At 41.9% G+C, this 24,352-nt stretch overlaps 2 protein-coding genes across 3 annotated transcripts in view; one reads left to right on the top strand and one right to left on the bottom strand.

The window, feature by feature from the left end:
- The window catches only part of adgrg2a (adhesion G protein-coupled receptor G2a), a 124,238-nt gene extending 103,352 nt beyond the window's left edge, over positions 1-20,886 (top strand). For both annotated transcript variants that reach the window (XM_035416333.1, XM_035416332.1), the window contains exons 26-36: positions 633-755; positions 2,337-2,382; positions 2,509-2,612; positions 2,734-2,858; positions 3,359-3,630; positions 5,184-5,283; positions 16,918-17,201; positions 17,586-17,687; positions 18,623-18,763; positions 19,594-19,727; positions 19,919-20,886. In XM_035416333.1, coding sequence (XP_035272224.1) covers positions 633-755; positions 2,337-2,382; positions 2,509-2,612; positions 2,734-2,858; positions 3,359-3,630; positions 5,184-5,283; positions 16,918-17,201; positions 17,586-17,687; positions 18,623-18,763; positions 19,594-19,688 — 1,392 coding nt within the window. In that variant the 3' untranslated portion in view covers positions 19,689-19,727; positions 19,919-20,886. The remainder of the gene's footprint in view (positions 1-632; positions 756-2,336; positions 2,383-2,508; positions 2,613-2,733; positions 2,859-3,358; positions 3,631-5,183; positions 5,284-16,917; positions 17,202-17,585; positions 17,688-18,622; positions 18,764-19,593; positions 19,728-19,918) is intronic.
- Positions 20,887-20,962: 76 nt separating this feature from the next.
- Positions 20,963-24,352, bottom strand: part of LOC118226580 (gamma-aminobutyric acid receptor subunit rho-3) — a 53,647-nt gene continuing 50,257 nt past the window's right edge. Inside the window, exon 8 of the mRNA XM_035416336.1 lies at positions 20,963-23,455. Within this exon, the coding sequence (XP_035272227.1) occupies positions 23,156-23,455 (300 nt within the window). The 3' untranslated portion in view covers positions 20,963-23,155. The remainder of the gene's footprint in view (positions 23,456-24,352) is intronic.

Genomic DNA, 24,352 nt, shown 5'->3' with positions numbered 1-24,352 from the left:
TTGCATCAAAGGATGTGGTCAATGGTTGAAATTGAAATTCAGATTTAGTAAATTCCTTGAAATATACCCTCATCCTCAGTTGTTCTGGTCTCAGTTTGACAATGGCAATTTTTCATTACATGGACAAATACATGGTCAAAAACATTAGCATGGATCTCATCAGATACAAAACTTCTCCTTGCCCTTCTACCTCTTCTTTCCATCTCCTTTCAGCTGTACTCTTCCTCTGAGTTGAGCTCATTCTGCATAGTTTGGATTCAATGATCTAAAGCATTATGAATTCACCCATGTGCCTTTTTATTAAACAGGTGAATAGTGTTTATAGGTTTGAGAAATTAGTCTTTCTTTTAGTAGCTGATGTAATAGTTTGGGATGTTTTGCTCGTAGTTTTAGTGTGTAAGTAACTGAGAAAACTGTCAGTATGTTTAATCCTATTATCTGCTGCTGTATCTCCCCTGCATCACTTTTAAGGTGATAGAATAGTTCATTCACCAAAAGTCAAATGCTTTTGTACAGTCAATGACTCCATTCAAAATGTTTTTCTTATTTGTGTAGTGTGTTTGTTTATTTATTGGACTGTATGTTCTGTTCATATGGCTTGTATCTCTGTTTCTCATTATTTTTCTCTGTAGGACAATGCCCTTGGCAACAGAAGCCTCAACAGTGGTGTCTTGGCTACGAGTGTGGCCAACCTGTCAATCAGTGGACTAAGGGACAATGTTGTCTTCACCCTGCAAAACAACAAACCCATACAGGTATGGCAGACTGACAATGTTTTGGAAAGAATATTTTATTCATAGTTTACATAGATCACAGTACGTGGCCATAAATGTACGCAAAACAAGCCAGAGTGTTGAAACATATGAACAAACAGACTAAACAACCTACAGTTAGTAGAGATAGAGAGAGAGAGAGGGAGAGGGTAGATGGAGAGAGCAGGAAAGAGGATGAGAAAGATGTAAGAATGAGAGGATGAAGGATGGGCACTAGAGATAAGGTTGAGAAAAAATTCAGGTTGAGGAAAAAGAGGCAGACATATGAACAAACTGACTAAACAACCTACAGTTAGTAGAGAGAGAGAGAGAGAGAGAGCTCAGCTGAGAAACCTGAAGAGAGAGACAGCTGTTGCATAATAGTACTGAGCCCAGCTGAGAAACTGCCATTGCCTGTCTGTCTGTCATGTGAACATGTCAAGCGGGCCACAATTGTTATTAATCCACAACTCTATTAATCCAACTTACTGAATACCTTGAGGTCTAGTTTGCACCACAGTGCCAAAATAGCTAAGTTAGTTACTTTGTTTTAAATTAAGTTTGGCAGTTCCAGATAGGAGGACTCAAATGGGACCGACCTGCCCCCTTCAAACCCTGCTGTATCAACCAGTCCAGCCACACTGGTCTCATGCTGTCTGATGCCACACACATAAAGATTGGGTGATCACCATTACCATGCACCAAGCAAAACAATCTAGCCAGCTAAAAGGATAACACAGTCTGCATAGCAATGGTGATATGATGCACAAAAACTGTCAATTGTACATTTTTAGCCAGCCCATACTTTCCCCATTAAAAGTCTTTGTTAACTAAGGCCATCTGTAAGAAAAACTCTCATTAGATAATTCTAACTACTACTTGTTCATTGCATGATTCAAATCTTAAGTGTTTATGGTACTGACCACTTAACAGCACATCCGGCTGGTATGAAGGTGTCATTGTAAGTTAAACCTAAAAGGATACACTTTCACTGCCTTAAGACTATACAGAAATTACATTCCTACTCAAAATTACTTTGCCAAGATAAGGGGTTGAGGAGAAATGAATTATAGCAATGCAGCTGTTCCTGTCATGTAAGGCTCTCAAAGATAACTGCCAGAATGATTATTTTTATGTTAGAAGTGACTGACAATTTGCGGTGAGTCTGATGAATATGCAGTGATACAAAGACTGACAAGCAGCTACGTGTGACAAGAGAAAAGAGCATAAATGACTCTGAAGCTTGTAGTGCATTATAGTTAGGTGTTTTTGGTAGTTACTGCCAGCCAACTAGCTAACTAATTCAGATGAGGTTTGCTAGTTAACATTAGCTAGCAAGAAAATATTATATGCAAGAATTGAGCTGATACAGTGTGTTTTTTAAAAGTTTTTTTTAGCATGCTTTAAAATAGAGGAAAATTATCAACACTGGACTGAGACTGCTAACTTGCTAAATAAAAGAGTGATGGGGTCAAAAGTAGAGAAGCCATTGTCTCCCTGGCCCTGCTTCTATGATCAATCCCCAAAAACTCATTTGAGAAGGGCCAATTTCCATTCTGAGGCTCTGCTGTTTCTCTCCCACAGGGGAACTTTGTTGCCAGCTGCGTCTTTTGGGATCTCAACCGAAATGGTATGTGTTGCCTGATGTTCTCCAGTTCTCTCATGGTGGAATCAAAGTCATTTTAAATAACCTAGCAATGGAGGAGTTTTCCAGTTTCCCTGAGTATACTAATGTTAACATGTTTTCCTGTGGCAGAGAGATCAGGAGGCTGGAGCAGTGATGGCTGCACTGTTGAGAACATGACGGACGAAGAGACCATCTGCAGCTGCAACCATCTCACCAGCTTCGCTGTGCTATTGGTGAGTGTGTGAATAATCAGGCAATAAACATTCATTGATTTTCTGCATGCATTATTTGAGATGTCTTAGTTTGCAGCAGTTTTTTGAGTTTGTTGGTTCCTGATTGATTTCAACCTTGCAGGACCTTTCTAGAGAGGGCATTACTGACCGTCTGCAAGCCATCATCCAAACCTTCATTACTTTCATTGGCTGTGGTATCTCTGCTATCTTTCTGTCCATTACTGTTCTCACCTACCTGGCCTTTGAGTAAGTCACATGACCAAGTGATCTTTAACCTTTCTGACACATGGGTAATTGTACAGATTCTTAATTGAACCCAGATATTCCGCTCTTAAGTTCTCTCCATCCTCTATGTCTCCTTATTGAATTAAGTTTTGGTTAGTAATGGGTGTTATTTTATCTTGCTGTGTTACAGTATATAAATAGTAGTGACGAGACATACCTAGTAACACAACATCCACTGCATTTGTTTTTGGTCATACCCTATCACAAATATTTACACAATTCACAAAATTGGAATATTTCAGATTGAACGGTAAAGAGACAGGATTTAGCAATAAACTGACAACAAATCGATTCATTCGTTTAATTCAAATTATGCAAACTAAATTTGACCATTTCCTAAACTGTGTGGTGCTTTAGGTGTGTAACTTCAGGACATTTCTTGTGAAGGAAGAATTCATAGCTCAAAGGATAAATAGGGTGTGATTAATAAAATCATTTTCTGTTTGAACTATTCTCTGAAGGAAATTACGGAGGGACATTCCTTCCAAGATCTTGATCCAACTGTGTACAGCCCTGCTGCTGCTGAATCTGACCTTCCTGCTAGACTCATGGCTGGCCCTGTACTCAGATGCCATGGGCCTCTGCATCTCCACCGCTTTCTTCTTGCACTACTTCCTGCTTGTGTCCTTCACCTGGATGGGGCTGGAGGCCTTCCACATGTACCTGGCTATCGTCAAGGTCTTCAACTCCTACATGTCCAGATACATGCTCAAGTTCTCCCTTTTCGGCTGGGGTAGGCACATCCTCTCTGCCTCACATGTGCTGCTAAAGTGACCATTATGGCATGACCCAGCAGTTAGGAACCAGACTTGCGACCACCTACTTTCATGGTTTTAAATCTCAGGTGTGAGCACTATTCCTGTAGCACTATTCCCCTAGAGTATGGTACTTAATCTGAACTGTTCCATTGAGTCATATACAGTGTTTGGGACAAAGACATGTTTTTTTCTGGATTTTGCATTGTACTCCGCAATATTAGATTTGTAATTTTAAATAATCACATGTGGTTAAAGTGCACATTCTCTTCACATTTATTTAAGGTTATTTTTATACATTTTGGTTTTATCATGTAGAAATTACAACACCTTTTACACATTGTCCACTAATTTCAGGGCATGATAATGTTTGGGACAAGTGGCTTCACACGTGTTTCTGATTAGACAGGTGTGTTTAATTGCTTCCTTAAGGCAGGTTTCAGTATCTAACCGTCATTCTAGGCTTTTGACTGCCTTTGGATACTTTTATTAGTGTTTGTCAACATGAGAATCTGAGTGGCGCTAATGAAAGTCAAGGAAGCAATTACAAGATAGGCCAAAACTTAACTGTAACAAAATTAAGGTTAAGGTTTGGCCCAGGTTTGTAGAATTCTCACCATAATGACGAAAAATTCCTAAATATCTGTCACACAGATCAGAAACTTTCTTCAGGAGGCAGGTGTGGATGTTTCAGGATGTGCTACAGATAAGGGCTCACTTGCCTTCATTGATGATGTAATTGTTGATAGCAGCAACAGAATGAATTATGAAGTGTACGGATGCATTAGTACAGATGCACAGCTGTACTTATCTGCTCAAGTTCAGCCAAATTCCTCCAAACTCACTGGACTATGCTTAATCCCACAGCAAGACAATGATTCCAAACAAACTGCTAAAGCAATAAAGGAGTTTTTCAATAACTAAAACTGGAACATTCTTGACTGGCCAAATCATTCACCAAATATGGATCCAATTGAACACGCGTTTCATATGTTGAAGAAAAAACTTAAGGCTACTTGTCCACAAGACAAGCAGGAGCTTAAGATGGCTGCAGTACAGGCCTGGCAGAACATCACCAGAGAAAAGACTCATCACCTGGGGATGTCTATGGGTCACAGACTTCAAGCAGTCATTGCATGCAAAGGATATGCAACAAAGTACTAAACATGACTGCTGTCATTTACGTAACATTAATGTCCCAAACATTATGGTGCATGAAATAGAGGGATATGTATAAAAAGTTGGACTGGATTACAAATCTAAAATTGTGGAGTAGTATACAGTCATATCAAGAAAAAAATGTCTTAGTCCCAAACATTATGGAGTTTACTGTGAATGGATAACTTGAGGATCAAATTAGATTGTCAGATAAAAATGAGTGTTCAGCATATAATGTTTAATTGAGCTGGCTTAGATAGCTATATTACATGGCTGCTGATGGATCCCATAAATTTGTATCTACCATTTGCCTTGTTTGGACTCTGAGACTGGTTTATATAAATGCGTGATTGTATTTGCTTGAATATTTCAGGTGTCCCTCTAATTGTGGTCATAGTTGTGATTGCAATCAACAAAGACAATTATGGCCTCATTTCCTATGGAAAGTATACTGATGGATCAACAGATGAATTGTGAGTGCGCAATTTTTATTTTCATCTGTAATTACAATGGTTCTCCTGCTTGTGTTTCAAGGTATTTTATTTACTTATTTTCTTTATTTACTGTTATTATCAGCTGCTACTGATTTATTTGGGGCTTTGTGACTTATATACAACACAGAAGGACTTGGAAGAAAGAAGGGAACTTCATCTACATTAATCTTATCATTATTCTATTTTACCAAGGAAACACAAAGACCTTGAATGCTTCACACACTCTGCTCAGAGAGATACTGCTTATACTAAACTGCTTATACTATACTAAGCTTCTACACTGTGTACATAATTATTATGCAAATGTATTTTTGGCGGATTTTTAAAATATTTTAATAGACACAACATTATAAGTGATCCCAATTCATTCCTTGCAGGAAAAGTAAATGTTATATATATAAAAACACAGATTTTTATGTTACAAGGGGAAAATATAATGATTTTTCCAAAAAGTAGGTGTGCACATTTATTATGCAACCGGGAAATACATTATGTTTTTTCTATTTATTTCATAAACAAACAACAAAAAAGTCTTTTTACATGATTAAGAATAATAATTATGAAATAAAGAAACAAATTCAGTAGTTTAACAGCTAACAAAAACATTTTTACTCTTGGAAATACGGTTATTTGCCAATAACCTTTCATTTCTAACACTTGTATTAGTCTCATATCCACGGATTCTGTCAGTTTTTTAATGGGATCGCACCCAATTTTAGCTAAAGCAGCCAAGAGAGATGCCCACAGGCTGTTCAGAGATGTGTATTGCTTTCCTTGACTGTAAATGTCCCTCTTTATGAGGGCCCACAGGTTTTCAATTGGGTTCAAATCAGGTGAGCAAGGGGGCCAAGTCATCATTTTACCATCTTTGAACCTTTTGCTGGCTAGCCAATCTCTGGTGTACTGGGATGCATGGGATGGAGCATTGTCTTGCATCAGTATCATGGACCTTTTGAATGATGATGGCTCCGGGGGGGGTGGGGGGGGTTGGGTGTGCTGATGGATTCTGTCAAGCGGGGGAGGGGTTGTGTTGTATTCTGTTGAGCAGGGGGGGTTCGCTTTGTAAAATCCTTCTTACATTACATTGTTATGAAGTGTTCCGTTGCCATTCCGTTAAAAATTTATATTGCTAGTTCCACAATAGGAGATGAACAACGTATTTGCGAAAATATTGTTATTTACCTTAGATAAACATTGGATTGTGTGGCCCCCCCTCGTGGCCGCGTGGCCCCCCCTAGCGGTTGTGGCTCTAAACAACCGCATAGACCATTTATGCCACGGGCCGGCCCTGGGTATCACTGCTTGAGGAAGGTGGCCTCCAGAAACTGGCAGTAGTTTTTGGAGTTCATTTTCAATCCATCTTCCACTCGAAATGGTCCAACCAATTCATTGTCGATAATACCAGCCCATATCATGATCCCTCCCCCACCTTGCTGGCGTTTCATTCGAACTGGTATGCGATGTCGGTCAGCAATCCAGCCACGGGACCACCCATCACTCCCAGTGTCACTCTCATCTCATCTGTCCACAACACCTTTGAAAAATCTGTCTTCATGTATTGTTTTGCCCATTCTTGACGCTTTTGCTTGTGTTTATTATTCAAGGCAGGCTGGTTTTCTGCCTTTCATGTGAAGCACTTTGCACCTTGTGCTTCTGCAGAGTCCAGGAAGGTTGCAGTTCTGGAAGATGATGGCACTTGAGGCCAAAGGGTTCCTGGATACTTCCTGTTTAATTCTTCTCAAGTCTCTTGTGGTTAATTTGCGTATTTTCTTCTCAACGCGTTTTTGGCATCCCTGTGGACGCACGCTCACAAATATCTTGATTGTGCGGTGATCACGACTCAACAACTTTGCAATTTCAATTGTTTTGTATCCCTCTGAAAGGCAGTTAACTATTTTTGCCTTTTCATTATCAATTAGGTCTCTTTTTCGCCCCATTTTCCCAGCAGCAAAAAGCTGCCTAATAATTATGCACACCTGAATTTAAGGCATTCCCCACTTTAAACCACAACCTTTCTCAATAAAGCAATTAAGTCACCTGAAAATGTTCACACTGTGTGAATAATGAGGTTAATATGGTTTTCAGTTGAAAGAAATGCTCTTGGAGATGTTATTTCATTAGAATATGGACTTGTATAATTTGTACACAGTGTAGAGGTATTTTTGGGAGAAGCACTTCTCTCTCTCCTGTGCACTCAGCCTCAACCGAAATTGAACACTGGTGTTTACTCAGTTTTCCCCCAAAGCAAAAGCACTTAGTTTCCAGAATTAACAAATTCTAGCAGTTTACTGTGGACCACAAATTATTGCTGTATCAAAAGCTACTCGATCAATTTTTTTGTTTACATAGAAAAATGGAGGAACTTATCTCTTAGAGATTTGGGAGCTACTACGAGCATCTCAGTTTTATCAGAATTCAACATGAGGAAATTTTGGTTAATCCAGGCCTTTACATCTTTAAGACAGGCCTCTAACTTGGCTAGTGGATCAACTTCACCTGGTTTAAAAGATATCTAAAGTTGCGTGTCATCTGCATAGCAATGGTAGTTAACACCATGACTGCTTATATTGCCCCGAAGAGGGAGCATGTACAAGGAAAAAAGCAAAGGACCCAACACAGATACTTAGGGTACTCCAAAGTTTACCCTGGAATACTCAGAGGACTTATTATTTATCCTAACAGCCTGAAATCTGTCAGTGAGGATTTAAACCACATAAGGGCTTGCCCAATGATACCAAGTGATTTTTCTAACCTATGCAGGAGGATATGTTGTTCTTTGGTTTCAAAGGCAGCACTCAGGTCAAGCAGGACAAGATAACAACATACTCATCCTCACTTGCTATATCTTAGTGCCACCTCTGCAGCAGTATCCTGTTTGTGACACAAAGTTGATGTGGTGACCAGCACCCTAGGAACAGACCCAGGAACCCCAAAGGATGAGATGGCGACAGCAGGTCCAATCAGTGACAATTTATTAACCAATGTGCAAACACAGGGTGAGCACCTCCTGGGCATTCCAAGAGAACTTAGAAGAGTTTTCTTGATACATTCGTCCTTTATTGGCAACAATCAGAATCCAGACATGTTGGTCACAACCATATTATTTGTCCACCAATTTCTTCTCACCACATTGGTAATCATCCATCTTCAAATACAACTCTTTGCTGATTACCTCATTTGGCCTTGAGGTGGCTGCGCCTGTCTGCACAACTAGCCGTAGGATAGTCGTGAAAGAATAATAGCAAGGGATAGGGCATGACTCATCTGGCCATTTGAACAGGGGGTTGTGTCAGTTTAAGGCTACCAGATGAAATGAATACATAAGATACTGTATATTGTATTTTGTAACTGTTTACCACTCTGAACCTCCACAAAGAATCCCAGTTCCTTCATCAAACCAGCTCCCCTTCCGTCCCTCAGGAATACTAGGCCCATCACAGTTTTGTGGGTCTTCCACTTCCTCCGTTGTCACACTTTGTTTCTCCCAGTATTTGGCAATATGCCACCACAGAAGGCAAACTTGCCTAAAATGAACCATAGCTGAAGAAAGTGTCTCATGCAAACTGTGTTTACTCATTGTGGCTTTAAACTTTCATTTAGTGGACAATTCAGATTCTGTGATTGGAAAACATGGAAGTGATAACAAGTGCCGCACCAAACACAGAAAACAACAATAGCTCTGTAAAGAAATATAAACTGTGTCAGACATCCATGATATTTGTATTAAATGAAGTAAAATGAAAAAAATAAATGAATAAATGCATTTGCAGAACTTCAACGTTGACATTATTAAATTAATATAAGCACATTGTATTCACACAGTGCTTAATACCATTACGTATAGCCAGTTCTCCTCAATTAGGCTGTTGGTGAGCAATAAAATCATTTGTATAAGCATCTAAATTTGTACATTTTATTGCCATTTTTTAGAATTGTGGACACACATACTCTTCATTCTCTGCACTGACACTTGGAAAATATTCATGGCAAAGATCTGCAATGCACAGACTTAAGTAATTTAAGCACTTATTTTGTTAAAGGTAGCCTTTGTAGGTTGTGTTGCAAGCTAATGTGTTTGTAATCAAAAATTCACATGTGGATTCAGTGCATATTCTCAGCTTTTAGTAATGGGTATTCTTATACACAAATAATAATAATTCCGTACATTGATATAGCACTATTCCTTTAAATTCAAAGCAGTTTTTTTACAGTGATGAGGGGGAACTGACCTCATCCATCACCATGACAGCTATCTTGCACAAGAATGCTCACCACACATCAACTGAGGTGGAAAAGGAGAGAACCATTTTTTTTGTCACTTGAACTGGGGGACGATAAGGTGGCTGCTTGTTAAAGCTAGGTTTGGAATTTGGCAAGAACACCAGTGAACCCCCCTACTCTTTGTGATAAGTGTCCAGGGATCTTTTAATGACCATAAGTTAGGACCTCGGTTTAACATCTCATCTGAAAGATGTCATTTCCTACAGCATCGTGTCCCCATCTCTTCATTTGCCCAGAGAAGACTGCCCCCTACTTGCCCACCAGCACCACTTCCAGCAGGAACATAGTTTTCTCCCATCCATGTACTAACCAAGCCCACTTGTGCTTAGCATCAGCCAACTTGAAGGACCAAGCTACATGGTGGCCTTTCGGTTTCACCATGGAGAAATCACAGCACTTTGTACATCGCTCCCGCTTTCAGGGCACAATATATATTTAGGACATATTGATGTTATTTAGTCTGCCCTGTGATAGATTCCAGGATGTATTCCTGTCTCTCGCCCAATGCACCGGATAGGTTCTAGAACCCCCTGCGACCCTGTTCAGGATAAGTGGGTATAAATAATGAATGGATGGATGATGTTATTTAAATGAAAGTAGTCATGTTTAGTATTTTGTTGCAAATCCTTTGCATGCAATGACTACTTGAAGTGTGTGACCCATAGACATCACCAGGTACTGAATCTTTTCTCAGGTGATGTTCTGCCAGGCCTGTACTGCAGCCATCTTAAGCTCCTGCTTGTTTCAGGGGCTAGTTGCCTTAAGATTTTTCTTCAGCATGTGAAATGCACGTTCACTCAGATAGGGTGACTGACATGGCAAGTCAAGAATTTTCCAGTTTTTGGCTTTGAAAATCTCCTTTGTTGCTTAACAGTATGTAACATAACATAACATAATGATGAAAACAGGCCATTCAGCCCATCAATGCTCACAATTTTCCTGACTAAATTAGTACTCTGATTATTTACAGGCTAGATAATATCTAACACCGTATGTTTGGATTCATTGTTTTTGTTGGATGATGCCTTGTCCCATGAGTTTGGAGACATTACATTACATTACATTATAGATTCTTAGCAGATGCTCTTATCCAGAGCGACTTACAACAAGTGCATTACAAAACTCAGAGACAAGCGCTTTACAACATTCCTGCAAGAGAGCTACAATAGGTATAACTTTGCAAAAAGTGTGAATTGTACCCCTTTTTTTTTTTTTTTTTTTTTTTTTTTTTTTTTTTTTTTAAATATATATAAATTCCCACCCCCCACCCACCTAGTTGTAGATGAACCTAGTTACATGAAAATAACATGACGCGTGGTTACTCAGTTGAGGTTTAATGGATGTTAGAGGGTAGTGGGGGGTGATGAGGTGAGATGTAGCTTGAAGAGGTGAGTCTTCAGTCTACGTTTGAAGACGGCCAGGGTCTCTGCTGTTCTGACTTGCACAGGAAGGTCATTCCACCACCGTGGGGCTAGAACAGACAGGAGGCGTGACCGGGTGCTGGTGCGAGCCGGGGCAGGGACCAGGCGACATGTGGCAGCAGAACGGAGAGGTCTAGCTGGGGTGTAGGGTCTGATGAGTTGACGTAGATAGGGAGGGGCTGACCCCCTGGCTGCTTTGAAGGCAAGCACTAATGTTTTAAATTTGATGCGAGCCATCACGGGGAGCCAGTGGAGGGTGGTGAGCAGGGGGGTAACGTGGGAATGTCTGGGGAGGTTGAAGACCAGACGCGCTGCTGCGTTCTGGATGAGTTGCAGGGGTCTGATAGATGATGCTGGGAGGCCAGCAAGCAGGGAGTTACAGTAGTCCAGGCGGGACAGGACCACTGCCTGGACGAGGAGTTGGGTCGAGTAAGTTGTGAGGAAGGGGCGGATCCTCCGGATGTTATACAGGAAGAACCTGCATGAACGTGTCACTGCTGAAATGTGCTCGGTGAGGGACAGTCTGTTGTCCATCACCACGCCAAGGTTTCTAGTTGAGGGTGATGGTGTGAGGATGGTATTACCTAGGGAGATAGAGAGATCAGAGAGAGGGGAGTTAAGAGCCGGAATATAAATGAGCTCTGTCTTACCTGGATTGAGCTTGAGATGGTGGCGGACCATCCAGCTCTGAATATCACTCAGGCAGGCAGTGATGCGGGCTGAGACCTGTGTGTCAGAGGGTGGGAAGGAGAGAAACAGTTGTGTGTCATCAGCATAGCAATGGTAAGACATACCATGAGCTGTGATGACAGGGCCAAGGGACTGGGTGTAGAGAGAGAAGAGGAGAGGACCAAGGACCGAGCCCTGTGGGACTCCGGTGGTGAGGGGGTGTGGCGCAGATACTTTACCAGCCCAGGCTACCTGGAAGGAGCGATCTGAGAGGTAAGACTCAATCCAATTGAGGACTGTGCCACAGATCCCCATTGCAGATAGGGAGGACAGGAGGGTGGGGTGGTCGACTGTGTCGAAGGCTGCCGATAGGTCCAGAAGTAATAAGACGGAGGAGAGGGAGGCTGCTCGGGCTGCGTGGAGAGCTTCGTTGACAGAGAGGAGTGCGGTCTCTGTCGAGTGGCCTGGTCTGAATCCAGACTGATGGGGATCGAGGAGCTCATTCTGTGAAAGAAACACAGAGAGTTGATTTGATGCAGCACGTTCAATGGTTTTTGACAGAAATGGAAGGAGAGATACCGGTCTGTAGTTCCCAATGATGGAGGGGTCTAGTGTAGTCTTTTTCAGGAGGGGGGAGATGAGGGCCTTCTTGAAGGTTGACGGGAAGCAGCCGGATGTCAGGGAGGAGTTAACCAGGGAGGTGATGAATGGGAGAATCTCGGGTGAGATTGCCTGGAGGAGTGGTGAGGGAATGGGGTCAAGGGCACAGGTTGTGGGGCGATGGGAAAGTAGGAGTTGTGAAACCTCAGAATCGGTGAGGGGAGAGAAGTCGGAGAAACAAGGGGAAATGGTGAGGGAGGGGGAGAGTACAGGTTGAGGGGTGGGGAGTTGGGAGCCAGTGACTGTAAGCAGAGGAGTGGAGAGACAAGGGGAGGGGAGCATAGGGTGAGGTGGAGTGCAGAAGGAGTTGCGGATGACTGCAATCTTCTCGTCAAAGAAGGTTGCAAAGTCGTCGGCAGTGAGCGAGGACTGAGGGCGTGCAGATGGCTGGCTGAGGAGAGAGGAAAAAACAGAAAACAGTTGCCGAGGGTTAGAACGGTAGTTATGGATTTTGGTTTGATAGTAGTTTACCTTGGCAGCAGTCACCGTGGAGGAGAATGCTGCAAGGAGGGATTGGTAGGCAGAGAGGTCTGAAGCATCTCTGGATGTCCTCCACTTCCTCTCTGCTGCACGGAGTCCAACCCTGGAGGTGCGTATGGCATTGGACATCCACGGGCAGGGAGGAGATGGACGTGTTGGCCTAGAGACAGTGGGGCAGAGGGAGTCAAGAGCAGATGTAAGGGAGGAAAGTAGGGAGGTGGATGCAGAATCAGTGGGGAGGGTAGTGAAGGATTCGAGAGGAGGGAGGGCAGCAGTGACAGATGAAGCAAGAGAGGAGGTTGAGAGGGAGCAGAGATTGCGGCGGACAGATACAGTGGGTGTGGGGGGAGAAGGTGGGTGAGAGGGAGCAAGGGGGAGGGAGAAGGAAACGAAGTGGTGGTCAGAGGTGTGCAGAGGGGTTACAGTGATATCGGTGCAAGGGCTATTCCTCAGAAAAACCAGGTCGAGGAGGTTGCCCGCCTTGTGGGTAGGGGGAGATGACTGTAGGGAGAGGTCAAAGGAGTGGAGGAGATGTAGGACAGCTGAAGACTGAGATGTTTCCAGGTGGAGGTTGAAATCTCCAAGCAGGATCAGTGGGGTGCCGTCCTCAGGGAAAGAGCTGAGTAGGATATCCAGCTCATCGATGAAGTTTCCCAGTGGACCTGGGGGGCGATAAATGACAACAATGTATAGATTAGTTGGACAGGTGATTGAAACAGAATGGTATTCAAAACTGAATCGGGGTAGGTCAGAGAGAGATAGGGCTGAGTATTTCCAGGAGGGAGAGATTAGAAGACCAGTGCCACCACCACGGCCTGATGGTCGGGGAGTGTGGGAGAATGAAAAGAAAGAGGAGAGGGCAGCAGGGGTTGCAGTGTTCTCTGGGGTGATCCATGTCTCAGTGAGGGCAAGGAAATCAAGGGAGAGCAGGGAGGCATAGGCTGAGATGAAATCAGCCTTCTTTGAAGCAGACTGGCAGTTCCAAAGTCCTCCAGCAACTGTGCAGTTATTGCAGGGAGACAGCTGGGGGTAGGAGAGGTTAGCTGGGTTCCGTCGCTTAGGGGGGCCACGTCTTTGGAACCGGGTGCTGTAGGGCAGAGAGCAGACAGAGATGGGAAGAGCTTGCATAAAGCTGACGAGGAGCGACGCTAGCGTCGCTCAGAAACACTATTTGAAGTGCCGCGTAATTACTCAATAATGTAGCGATAAGCGGCTCTAAACGGATCAAATACAAGCAAATACAAGCAATTTACAATACCTTGAACCAAAACAGCTGCGCAGATAAAACGGGGATGAAACAAAGTTACCGATCAAAGACTTACGCGATACTAAATACTACCAATATTGCACAGCTGACAATCAATCAAGACTAGGAGTTTAACCGGTAAAAACAGCTGGCTACAAATCACTAATATGACGACGCAACAAGCAAAGACGACTAATTTAAAGAAACTAAGGCAAATTAAGGCCACAAGACACAACTAACAAGCAAAACAATACTTAGACTAGCTACTCAGAGGGACGGAAGTGAAGCTCTAGTCACGCCGAGGAGAATGCACTTTTGTTTCTACCTCAGCAGATAAGATGTTTCTGTACACTTCAGAATTCAATCTACTATCAGAAATTACATCACCAATGAAGACAAATGAGCCAGCACTTGTGGCAGCCATACATGCCCAAACCATAACACCCCAACACCATGTTTCACAGATGAGGTGGTATGCTTTGGATCTTGAGTATTTTCTTTCGGGCTCCACAGTTTGCTCTTGCCATAATTCTGATTCAAGTGAATATTGGTCCGGTCTGTCTATTTTGCAGTGTAGCCTCTGTAGTTTTGTTCTAGTCATTGACACATCCACACCTGCCCCCTGCCGTTCTTCATTATGGTGATAATTCTTCACTCATTAACTTTAGAGGTCTTCCTTGGCCTACTAGGCCCTTTGTGATTACTGACTTCACCTGTGCAAAGCTCTTTCTTCTTAATGATGTTTCAAAACAGTTGATTTCAGAAAAACCTTGGCCAGTGTCTTTAACTGTTTTTCTCTTATATCTCAGCCTCGTAATGACTTACTTGAAGTTCATTGGCACATGTTGACAAACGTCAATAAAAACTCTGAAGGCAATCAAAAGCAAAATGAAGACTAGAAACTGAAAAAAAATATTTTATTCCTGCAGTAAGGAAGCAATTGAACACACCTGGCTAATCGGAAACACGTGTGCAGCCATTTGTCCCAGACATTATGCTGTCCTGAAATAGGGAAATTATATATACAAGTATATATACAGTGATGTGCAAAAATGTGGGCACCCCTGGTTTAAATGTCTGTTACAATTAACCTCTAAGTGATCGAAAGCAAACCTGAACTGTAAATGGTACAACATTAAACTTAAGACCTTTCTGCAAAAATTAAAGCAAGATAGATTTTTATTTTCATTTTTTACTCTTTTTAAATGATAAAAAACGAAAAGGACCCTGTGCAAAAGTTAGGGAACCCTTTTGGATAATTCTTTGTTACTTTTTAAAAAGAAATTACTAAGGCCCAGACCAAGGTGATTTACTCGTTAGGGCTTCAATGAGTCAGGTGAATATATTTCCACGGCTGAACTATTTATTCTGAAGTAACTCCATGCCTTCTAAAGTATCTGACTGTGGTGGCTGTTCTGTCTGGTGTTAACAACCATGGGTTCCTCTAAACTTGCCCAAGGATGTCAGAATCAAGATAGTTCACTTCCACTAACAAGGAGAAGGCTATAAAAAAACACTCTCAAAGTTTCAAACTACCTATTTCTACGGTTAGAAACATTATCAGAAAATGGCAGATAAATGGAACAGTTGAAGTCAAGGCAAAGTCTGGAAGTCCAAGAAAAATTTCAGATAAAATGGCCCGAAACCTGGAGATAAATGCTCAGTGCAACCCACACATCACTGCAAAAGAGCAGCAAAAAAAAGAAGCACACACAGGTCTACTTGTTCACAGGACAACCATACAACGTACTTTAAACAACGAAGACCTACATGGCAGAGTTGCTAGAAAGAAGCCTGTCCTATGACCTCAACTCAAAATTAAGCATCTGAAGCATGCAAAAGAAAACCTTGAGAAGCCTGAAGCCTTTTGGAAGAATGTGCTTTGGACTGACGAAACTAAACCACGACCACGACCAAAGAAGGTATGCTTGGAGAAGAAAGCGTGAAGCATTTGTAGAGAAGAACACTTTAAGCATGGAGGTGGATCCATCATGCTTTGGGGTTGTGTGGCAGCTCGGGGCACTGGAAATATTGTGCGGGTCGAAGGAAGAATGGATTCAACCAAATATCAAGAAATTCTAGAGGCTAATGTTCGAAAGTCAGTCCAGACATTGAAGCTTTAGAGAGGTTGGGTATTCCAGCAAGACAATGATCCAATGCATACCTCGAAATCAATAATGAAATACCTCCAGGAAAGAAAGGTGAAGGTTTTGGAATGGCCACCACAGTCCCCAGACTTAAGTATTATTTAAACATGCCATGCATGCAAGGAGGCCGAAGAATATTTCTGAGCTAGTGTTCTGCCAGGAGGAATGGAGAAAAATTCCAAAAGCAAGAATCAAAGGACTCTTAGCTGGCTACAGGAAACGTTTGCAAGCTATTATAGTTGCCCAAGGAAGAGTTACAAATTACTAACTAACAGGGTTCCCACACTTTTGCACCAGGCCTTTTTCCTTTTTTATTATTTTGAAACCTTAAAAAAATAAAAGTAAGAATAATCTTGCTTCAAAAGAAAGTAGAAATGTGTCACATTTAACTTTGTACCATTCAGAGATCAGGTTAGTTTCTCTTCACTTAGATATTAATTGTAAAAGGCAGTTTGACCAGGGGTGCCCAAATTTTTGCACCCCACTGTAAGTGCTGTAATTTCTGAATGAAACCAAAATTTATAAGAATACCCTTAAATAAAAGTATTTGGTTACAAATATAAAATTCTGGAAGTACAGAGCTAAATCAAGAAAAAATATGTCTTTGTCCAAAACTTTATAGAGCTCATTGTATATATATATATATATATATATATATATATTATCCCCAGTTGTATATATGATCTTACAGATATCTCCCTCTTTGTAGTTGCTGGATCAAGAACGACGTGGCCTTCTACGTGGCAGTTGTGGCTTATTTCTGCCTGGTGTTTGTGGTCAACCTGGCCATGTTTGTGGTTGTGATGGTGCAGCTAAGCCGGATCAAACAGCAGAACCCCCATAATTCCCAGCATCGTAATGGGCTGCAGGAGTTGCGAAGTGTGGCTGGACTCACCTTCCTCCTTGGCCTGACCTGGGGCTTCGCATTCTTTGCCTGGGGGCCTGTAAACCTGGCCTTCATGTATCTGTTCGCCATCTTAAACTCCCTTCAAGGTGTGATCACACTCGTCAAATTTCATAACCAATCACCTTATGCTCCACAAGTCCCATAACCGATTGCCTTCCACTCCTCAGACCCCGTAATAAATCACTTTTCACTCCCCAGTCCCCATAACCAATCACCTTCACATCAAAAAACCCATAACTAACCACCTTACATTCTCCAAATGACATAAAAAGCAACTTACACCCCCAAAACCCCACAATCATACACTCCTCCAGTTATAGACTTTCCAAGTGCTATTCACCATCTTAAGCTACCTGAGGCCAGTAGATTTTAACTGCATTTTTAAATAGTTGTTGTAAAATGCTGGCTGTTATAGTGTAAGGACGTGCTCATTACCACCTCTTGTGTTGCTAACATCCGCTCTTCTACAGGATTCTTCATTTTCGTCTTCCACTGTGCCCTAAAGGACAATGTGCGTAGGCAATGGCGGGCATACCTGTGCTGTGGGAGACTGCAGCTGCCAGAGAGCACAGGTATAAGTGTCCATTTCCTTTTCATTTTATAAAAAACATTTTATCACCTAAGATAAATAATTTAAAAATCTAAAATAAATGAATTGCCTAATAAGGAATGCCAGGTTTAAATGGTAGGTGTGTCCCATGTCCTTCTTCAACTTTAGAGGACACTTTTTAGAAGATTTTATCCAGATTGGCATTCACAGATTACATTCCACATTAATTTTATATGTAGAACTAGATAATTGAAGAAATTTTAGTACTGTGCTCAAAGGCACAACCACAGTGCAGTTCCCCACCTGAGAACTTAGGCTGCATTCACACCAGATCAGGAAATGCGGAAAAAACGGCAGTCTTCCCATTCCTTTGAATGGGGGTAGTGCGTTTAGGCTGCGGCAGTGGGGACCGCATGGGGTGCTGAAAAAAAACGCAGCGGCCTGCGGCAAGAAAGTTGAACCAGAATCAACTTTTGCCGAGCAACTGTCAGATGAATTACTGATGCGATTAATTTCCTAAGATTTGATTTTATAATCGTCATCGTGATTTGACAGTACCGGGTAATGGGACCAAAACAATAATTATTAGCTAAATATCAATTCCGAATGTCGAAATTATGCTGTAAAAAATTTTTTTCTTTTTTTCGAGCTAGCGGACGGGGGGGGGGGGGGGGGTTAAAGTTCACAACATGACGTCACACAAATGGGTCATGTAGTGACACGCCCACACCGCCGCACAACCCTGCGGCAAGGTGCCGCATTGCCTGATCTGGTGTGAATGCAGACTTAATCTGCAACCTCCCAGCAAGTCCTGTTTCATAATCGTTATACTACACTGCTACACATACTACCACACACAATCACATTTTTTGGACAGTCCCCTTGCCCCTTCGTTTCCCCTGCCCATACCACCAAAGGTCCTCATACTAAGCGTCTTTCTTTCTGCATTCCCCGAAGAATGGAGCCTTTCTACAGTCCAGGCCAACAACAAGAAAGACTCCGTGTTCACTGGCACCTCTTTCCAGACCTCCGGTTCCAATCTGTCCAGCAGCACCTCCTTCAGGACCAATGAGAGTACCGAGCTGCCCAGCCCTACCAGTGGGTGCAACCCTTTAATCTGTGATCTGAGGATATGCCTTTCTGCCTTTATTTTCCATGTTAGGGATATATTGTTGCCCCATAATAAGATTAAAGGTATGACAGTATGCAATATAACAATATAATTGCAAGGAGACACAAAATAATACAAAAGACCCAATGCAAATATGAAAACGAATATTTTATAATATATACTACAGCAAAAATAATAAGCACTATTCCATACATAGATGCTGGTTCTGCTAATGTGGCACAGCAATGAAAACTGTAAGGGTCATAAAAGTGCTAAGTGCTAATTTCCACATGTCATTTAACATACAGTAGATGTTGTATAGGGTACTACATCACTTTCTTTTAAATGACAACGCCTGCTGCTGGATTGTTTTGTAAATATACTATGTACCTTCGCTCCATTGCACCTAGATACTTGTTTTCCTCCATAACCTCAGCGCCGTGATCCATAATGGCTATAATTCAGGGGGATGTGACCTCTCTCCTAAAATCAGCATGCATTTCCTTCTCTAATTGGTGTGAATGTCTAAATGAGTCACAGGGCGACGCAAACCCATATTTGACAGGAGAATGGCATCCAGATCCTCATCCTTCAGAACTAACAAGTGTTGTTTTAAAATTTCAAAATTTTAATTTAACCATGTATCTACTAGCTGGTGCGGCAGTTGGTGTGTAATATATAAAGAATGGGAGACAACAAACTGCCCTGCACAGGGCCCATTTTTATCCTCAGCATCCAGCTCAAAGCCAGCTCACCCACCTAAGCTGATGCAAATGCTAATTCTTTGTGTTTGTGTGTCTGTGTGTCTTTGCTGCAGGTGTTGTGTCTGAGGACAGTGTGTTCACTTCATCACAGGAGCCAAATGGGGATGTGGTTTTCAACAGCAGGCAGAGGGCACAAAGACCTCTGTGAATTCTGGGAAAAAATGTGAACTCTATCCAGGCCGTTATGGTATCCACAAAACAAATTAAGGATTTATTTGTATAGAAAGTGTCAGGAAGTAGAGAAAAATTCTCAGAGCTAACCCATAATACACTCATATGTGCCATCTCATTCCTTTCATTAGAAACAATGTTACATTTGTCTGAAGTTAGGAGTTTTTTTCAGAACTTCTAAAAAACTCTGTTTTCCATCTTTTACAGCACAAGGCCTAACTTTTGGAAAAAAGAGGACATAGAGGATTCTGGGAATCAAGAGGGCAGATAAATCTGGAGTAAACTACCCCTACACTGTCATAAGAAGAGGTGTGGTCCTCACCCTTTTGGAAATGCATCACTGTGATGTCATATTTACAGAGGAATATCATTATGGGTTTTTTGTTTATTTTCAATATCTTAATTGTCACTGTTTATATTTACGTTTGTTCGTCATACAAGAGAAAATATTCTTGTTTTTTTGTTTTGTTTTTTGAAGGACTGAGTGCAGTTAATTCTCCTGAGGTTGAAAGTGCCTTTAATTGTTATTTTTCTTTTCAATTCTACTGTTGTGGACTGTCAAATTGAACTTGTTTACAAAGCTTAGACAAGATTCAAAAGTAATGGCTGAACAGTGGCATTTGATCCTGGTTTTGGAATGTAGAAGCCACATGATAAAAACACATATGTTACAGAGTGGCACGGAGGGCACTCTGTAGGTGCAGTGGTCAGTTTTGTTAATATAAATCATTGGTTCCTACAAGGCAGTGTGAACTGTGCATGATAATTTATATATATATATTTATGTCCACATGTGAAGCTCAGATTTAAAAATTGACCAGAAGGCAGATACTCATTTACGATGTTCTATTGACCAAGGAAATTTGACAGGATTTTTCTCTTCTCTGTGCAGTGTACAATTTCAATGGTTCACACTATTCTGTGAGCAGTGTATGATTTCCTTAGTTTACATTCCTTGTGCAGGGTGTAAGAGCACTAGGTTATGCTCTCCTTTGTACAGGGATCACTAGATTATGCTCTCCTTTGTGTAGGGATCACTAGATTATGCTCTCCTTTGTGCACGGTGTAACATCACTAGATTATGCTCTCCTCTATGGATATATGTTTACATTTCTGTCTCAGCAGGCCTTGATGCTTATTTTGAAGAAAAGTAAAGAAAGATTACTTTTTCCACACTTGAATGTTTATTTTATAGAATTTAAACTGAAATTACAAGTGTTATTGCACAGTTTAGAAACAATTGATCAGAGAGAAAAGGTTTTTTTTTTTGCTTAAATTTCAGATTTTGAAAACTTTTCCAGCACGAAAATGTACATTAACAGGACAAAAACAGAAATACTAGTGGACACATCTGGACACACATCCACACCAGCTACACGTACACACACACATGCACACACATCCATGCAAGCTCTCACATACACACACCCATGCACACACGTTCGTGCAAGCTCTCACGTACACAACACACATGAACACAAGTCCAAGTAAGTTCTCACATACACACACCTATGCACACATGTTTGTGCAAGCTCTTACATACACAACACACACATGAACACAAGTCCATGCAAGCTCTCACATACACAAACACGAATGGACTCACGTCCATGTAAGCTCTCACGTACACACACCCATACACACATCCATGCAAGCTCTCACAGTTACACAAGCACACACATGCGCACATGTCCATGCACACTCTCACATATACAAACATGAATGTACACAGGTCCATGTAAGCTCTCAGGTACACACACCCATACACACATCCATGCAAGCTCTCACAGTTACACAAGCACACACATGCGCACACGTCCATGCACACTCTCACATACACAAACATGAATGGACTCACGTCCATGTAAGCTCTCACGTACACACACCCATACACACATCCATGCAAGCTCTCACAGTTACACAAGCACACACTTGCGCACACGTCCATGCACACTCTCACATACACAAAAACACACATACGTACACGTCCATGCACACTCTGACTTACACAAACGCGTACTTCTGCATATACATTCAAGCTCTCACCTACACACACTCACATGCACAGATACAAAATGAACACACACTTGCTGATACAGCAGATGCACACAGACACTTTCGAAAATATACACTACACACACACATACATATGAACTGGTTACTCCATACATATAGTTCTTTAAAGTAAGTGCATACATACAGTAAATGACAGCAATAAACAAAGCTACATTACAAAAGACATAAATAAATCAAAACTCTGCTTACACATTAGTGAAAGAACAGAGAGCGTAAGCTCTGACCACTGTACAGGCTTTGATGACAACTATTTCAGGGACAGCTGGTGCAGTTTAGCGTTGTGTGATATCCAGCAGTTCAGTACTTCTCCTATCATTATCTTCTGCCCTCTCCAAAAGGGTGGAGTCAACTAATCAGGCTTCACTTGGACAGGGCTGCTCATTATATGGACAAACTACCCAAGTGCCAGAGTTGAACGATCAGGAGAAAAGCATTGGAGATCAATGTGCTACTGTATGAATCCAGGTTTTCTCTATTCAGGCACACAGATGCTCCTCCAACATTTCCCTCCACTGCATACAATAGTGATGTGGTCAGACATTCATTAGATTGTAATGTTTGTAGTGTAGAGCTGTGGATTTGTGTTCAAGATTGTGGTGTTAAGGTTAGTTAAGGTAGAGTACATTGCTTGGTTACATTGCTGCATTGTATAGTTGTGTGTGAGGGTGTGCTACTGTGTTCTGTTCAGGAGTGTGCTTACAGTTGATTGTGCTGTGGTGTTTGGGAGCAAAAATATTGTGTTGAAGTGTGCTGGGTTCAGGAACAAAAGTGTTGTGTTAGTGTTGTGCTGTGCTCAAGAGGTGGGAACATCACACCTTATAGCGCATACTCATTAGTATTAGCATTTGCATTAGGAACAGCTGCACATCAGTCCTGAAGTGCAATGACTGTGCAGCCTCTGATTCATGGCAGAGTGAAGACAAGCTGGAGCTGGTTGCACGCAAGCCTGCACTCTCCAGAATCAGAAGAAAAGAGGTGCAGCAGTCGGATGGTCCAACAACTACAATTAGGCCACTCAAAAACAGGAGAAAAAGAGAAACAAGATTTAAAAATGATGGATCAGTAGCACTGACATGTATAAATTCACTGTTGGTACAGAAGAGTTGTTCAACGATATACACGAGAGTAGCAAGTGTGCTTCAAAAGTATTAACTCCAAAGTAATAGGTGTGTTTAAGATTACATACTCCAAAGTAACAGGTGCGTTTAAGAGTACATACTCCAGAATAACATGTGTGTTTAAGAGTACATACTCCAGAATACCAGGTGAGTTTAAGAGTACATACTCCAGAATAACATGTGTTTAAGAGTAAATACTCCAGAATACCAGGTGCGTTTAAGAGTACATACTCCAGAGCAGCAGGTGTGTTTAAGAGTACATACTCCAGTAGATGATGTTGAAGAGCAGGTATGCGAGAGGGAAGAGAATGCGTGAGTAGGAGTCAATCATGTAGCTGTTGCTCATAATGAAGTTGATGTTTTTCCTGACAGAATGTTTCCTCCTCAGTCTTGTACCCTCGGTAGGAGGGGGCTCTGATGAATTGCAGGGGTCCACCTGCTGCTCCACACTGGCACTGGAGATTTCTGGGAAGGATGGGATGTCAATCTCATTGTCATGGAAACATCCATCAAAGGCCATAGCCTGGGTGGCATTGAAGGAGGCTGGAAGCTGAGGAGAGAGGACAGTGTGTCACACACACACACACACACACACACACACATACATACGTTCTATGATACAGCCTAAAGCTGAAACCAAAGAATCTTAAATGGGAAGAACCCCTTTACTGTTTTTTTAATATATATTTTCAACGCTAGAGGGCAGGCAGGAGCACAGAACAAATGGGACTACATACAGGTACATGTTAAATTCCATCCATCCATCTATCCATTATCAATACCCGCTTATCCTGGGCAGGATCGTGGGGGGTGCTGGAGCCTATCCCAGCATGCATTGGGCGAAAGGCAGGAATATACCCTGGACAGGCCGCCAATCTATCACAGAGCACACACACCATTCAGTCACACAAACTATGGGCAAATTTAGAGTGTCCAATTAGCCAACCTGCATGTCTCTGGACTGAGGGAGGAAACTTGAGTAACCGGAGGAAACCCACATGGACTAATGGGCTAATCCATACTGCCGTATTCTTTTATTTAGTTTTCTCCTGCATGACGTCTTCAGAAATCAGACCCGGCTCTGCTCCACATACCCCGGCTTTATTCCGATCATTATAATATATTGATGAACTCGATGGCAATGTAAATAACGGTAACGTTAAGGCCAGTTCAGATTAATGATTCGCAATGAGGAGAAAAGGTTTTAGAATGTTGCAGAGAAAATTGCAGTAGTGTGAACTGGCTAGTAGCAGAGCCGTTGCCTGCCCTGAGGTTTTAAAAGACCGTCCTTGTCAAATCGGCAAGTGCAGTTTTAGAATGTTTACAATCAGACATCTTGGAATTTTGCAAGTTGCACCCAGTCTCGTTGCGAATCATTGATCTGAACTGGCCTTAAGTTAGCTACACTGCAACGTTGCAACAAGGTAGCCTTGCATTCGAGAGACGG

The sequence above is a fragment of the Anguilla anguilla genome, chromosome 4 (assembly GCF_013347855.1).
Source record: "Anguilla anguilla isolate fAngAng1 chromosome 4, fAngAng1.pri, whole genome shotgun sequence".
Lineage (NCBI taxonomy): Eukaryota > Metazoa > Chordata > Actinopteri > Anguilliformes > Anguillidae > Anguilla > Anguilla anguilla.
The sequence above is the reverse complement of the archived record's forward strand: the minus strand, read 5'-3'. Positions and strand labels throughout refer to the sequence as shown.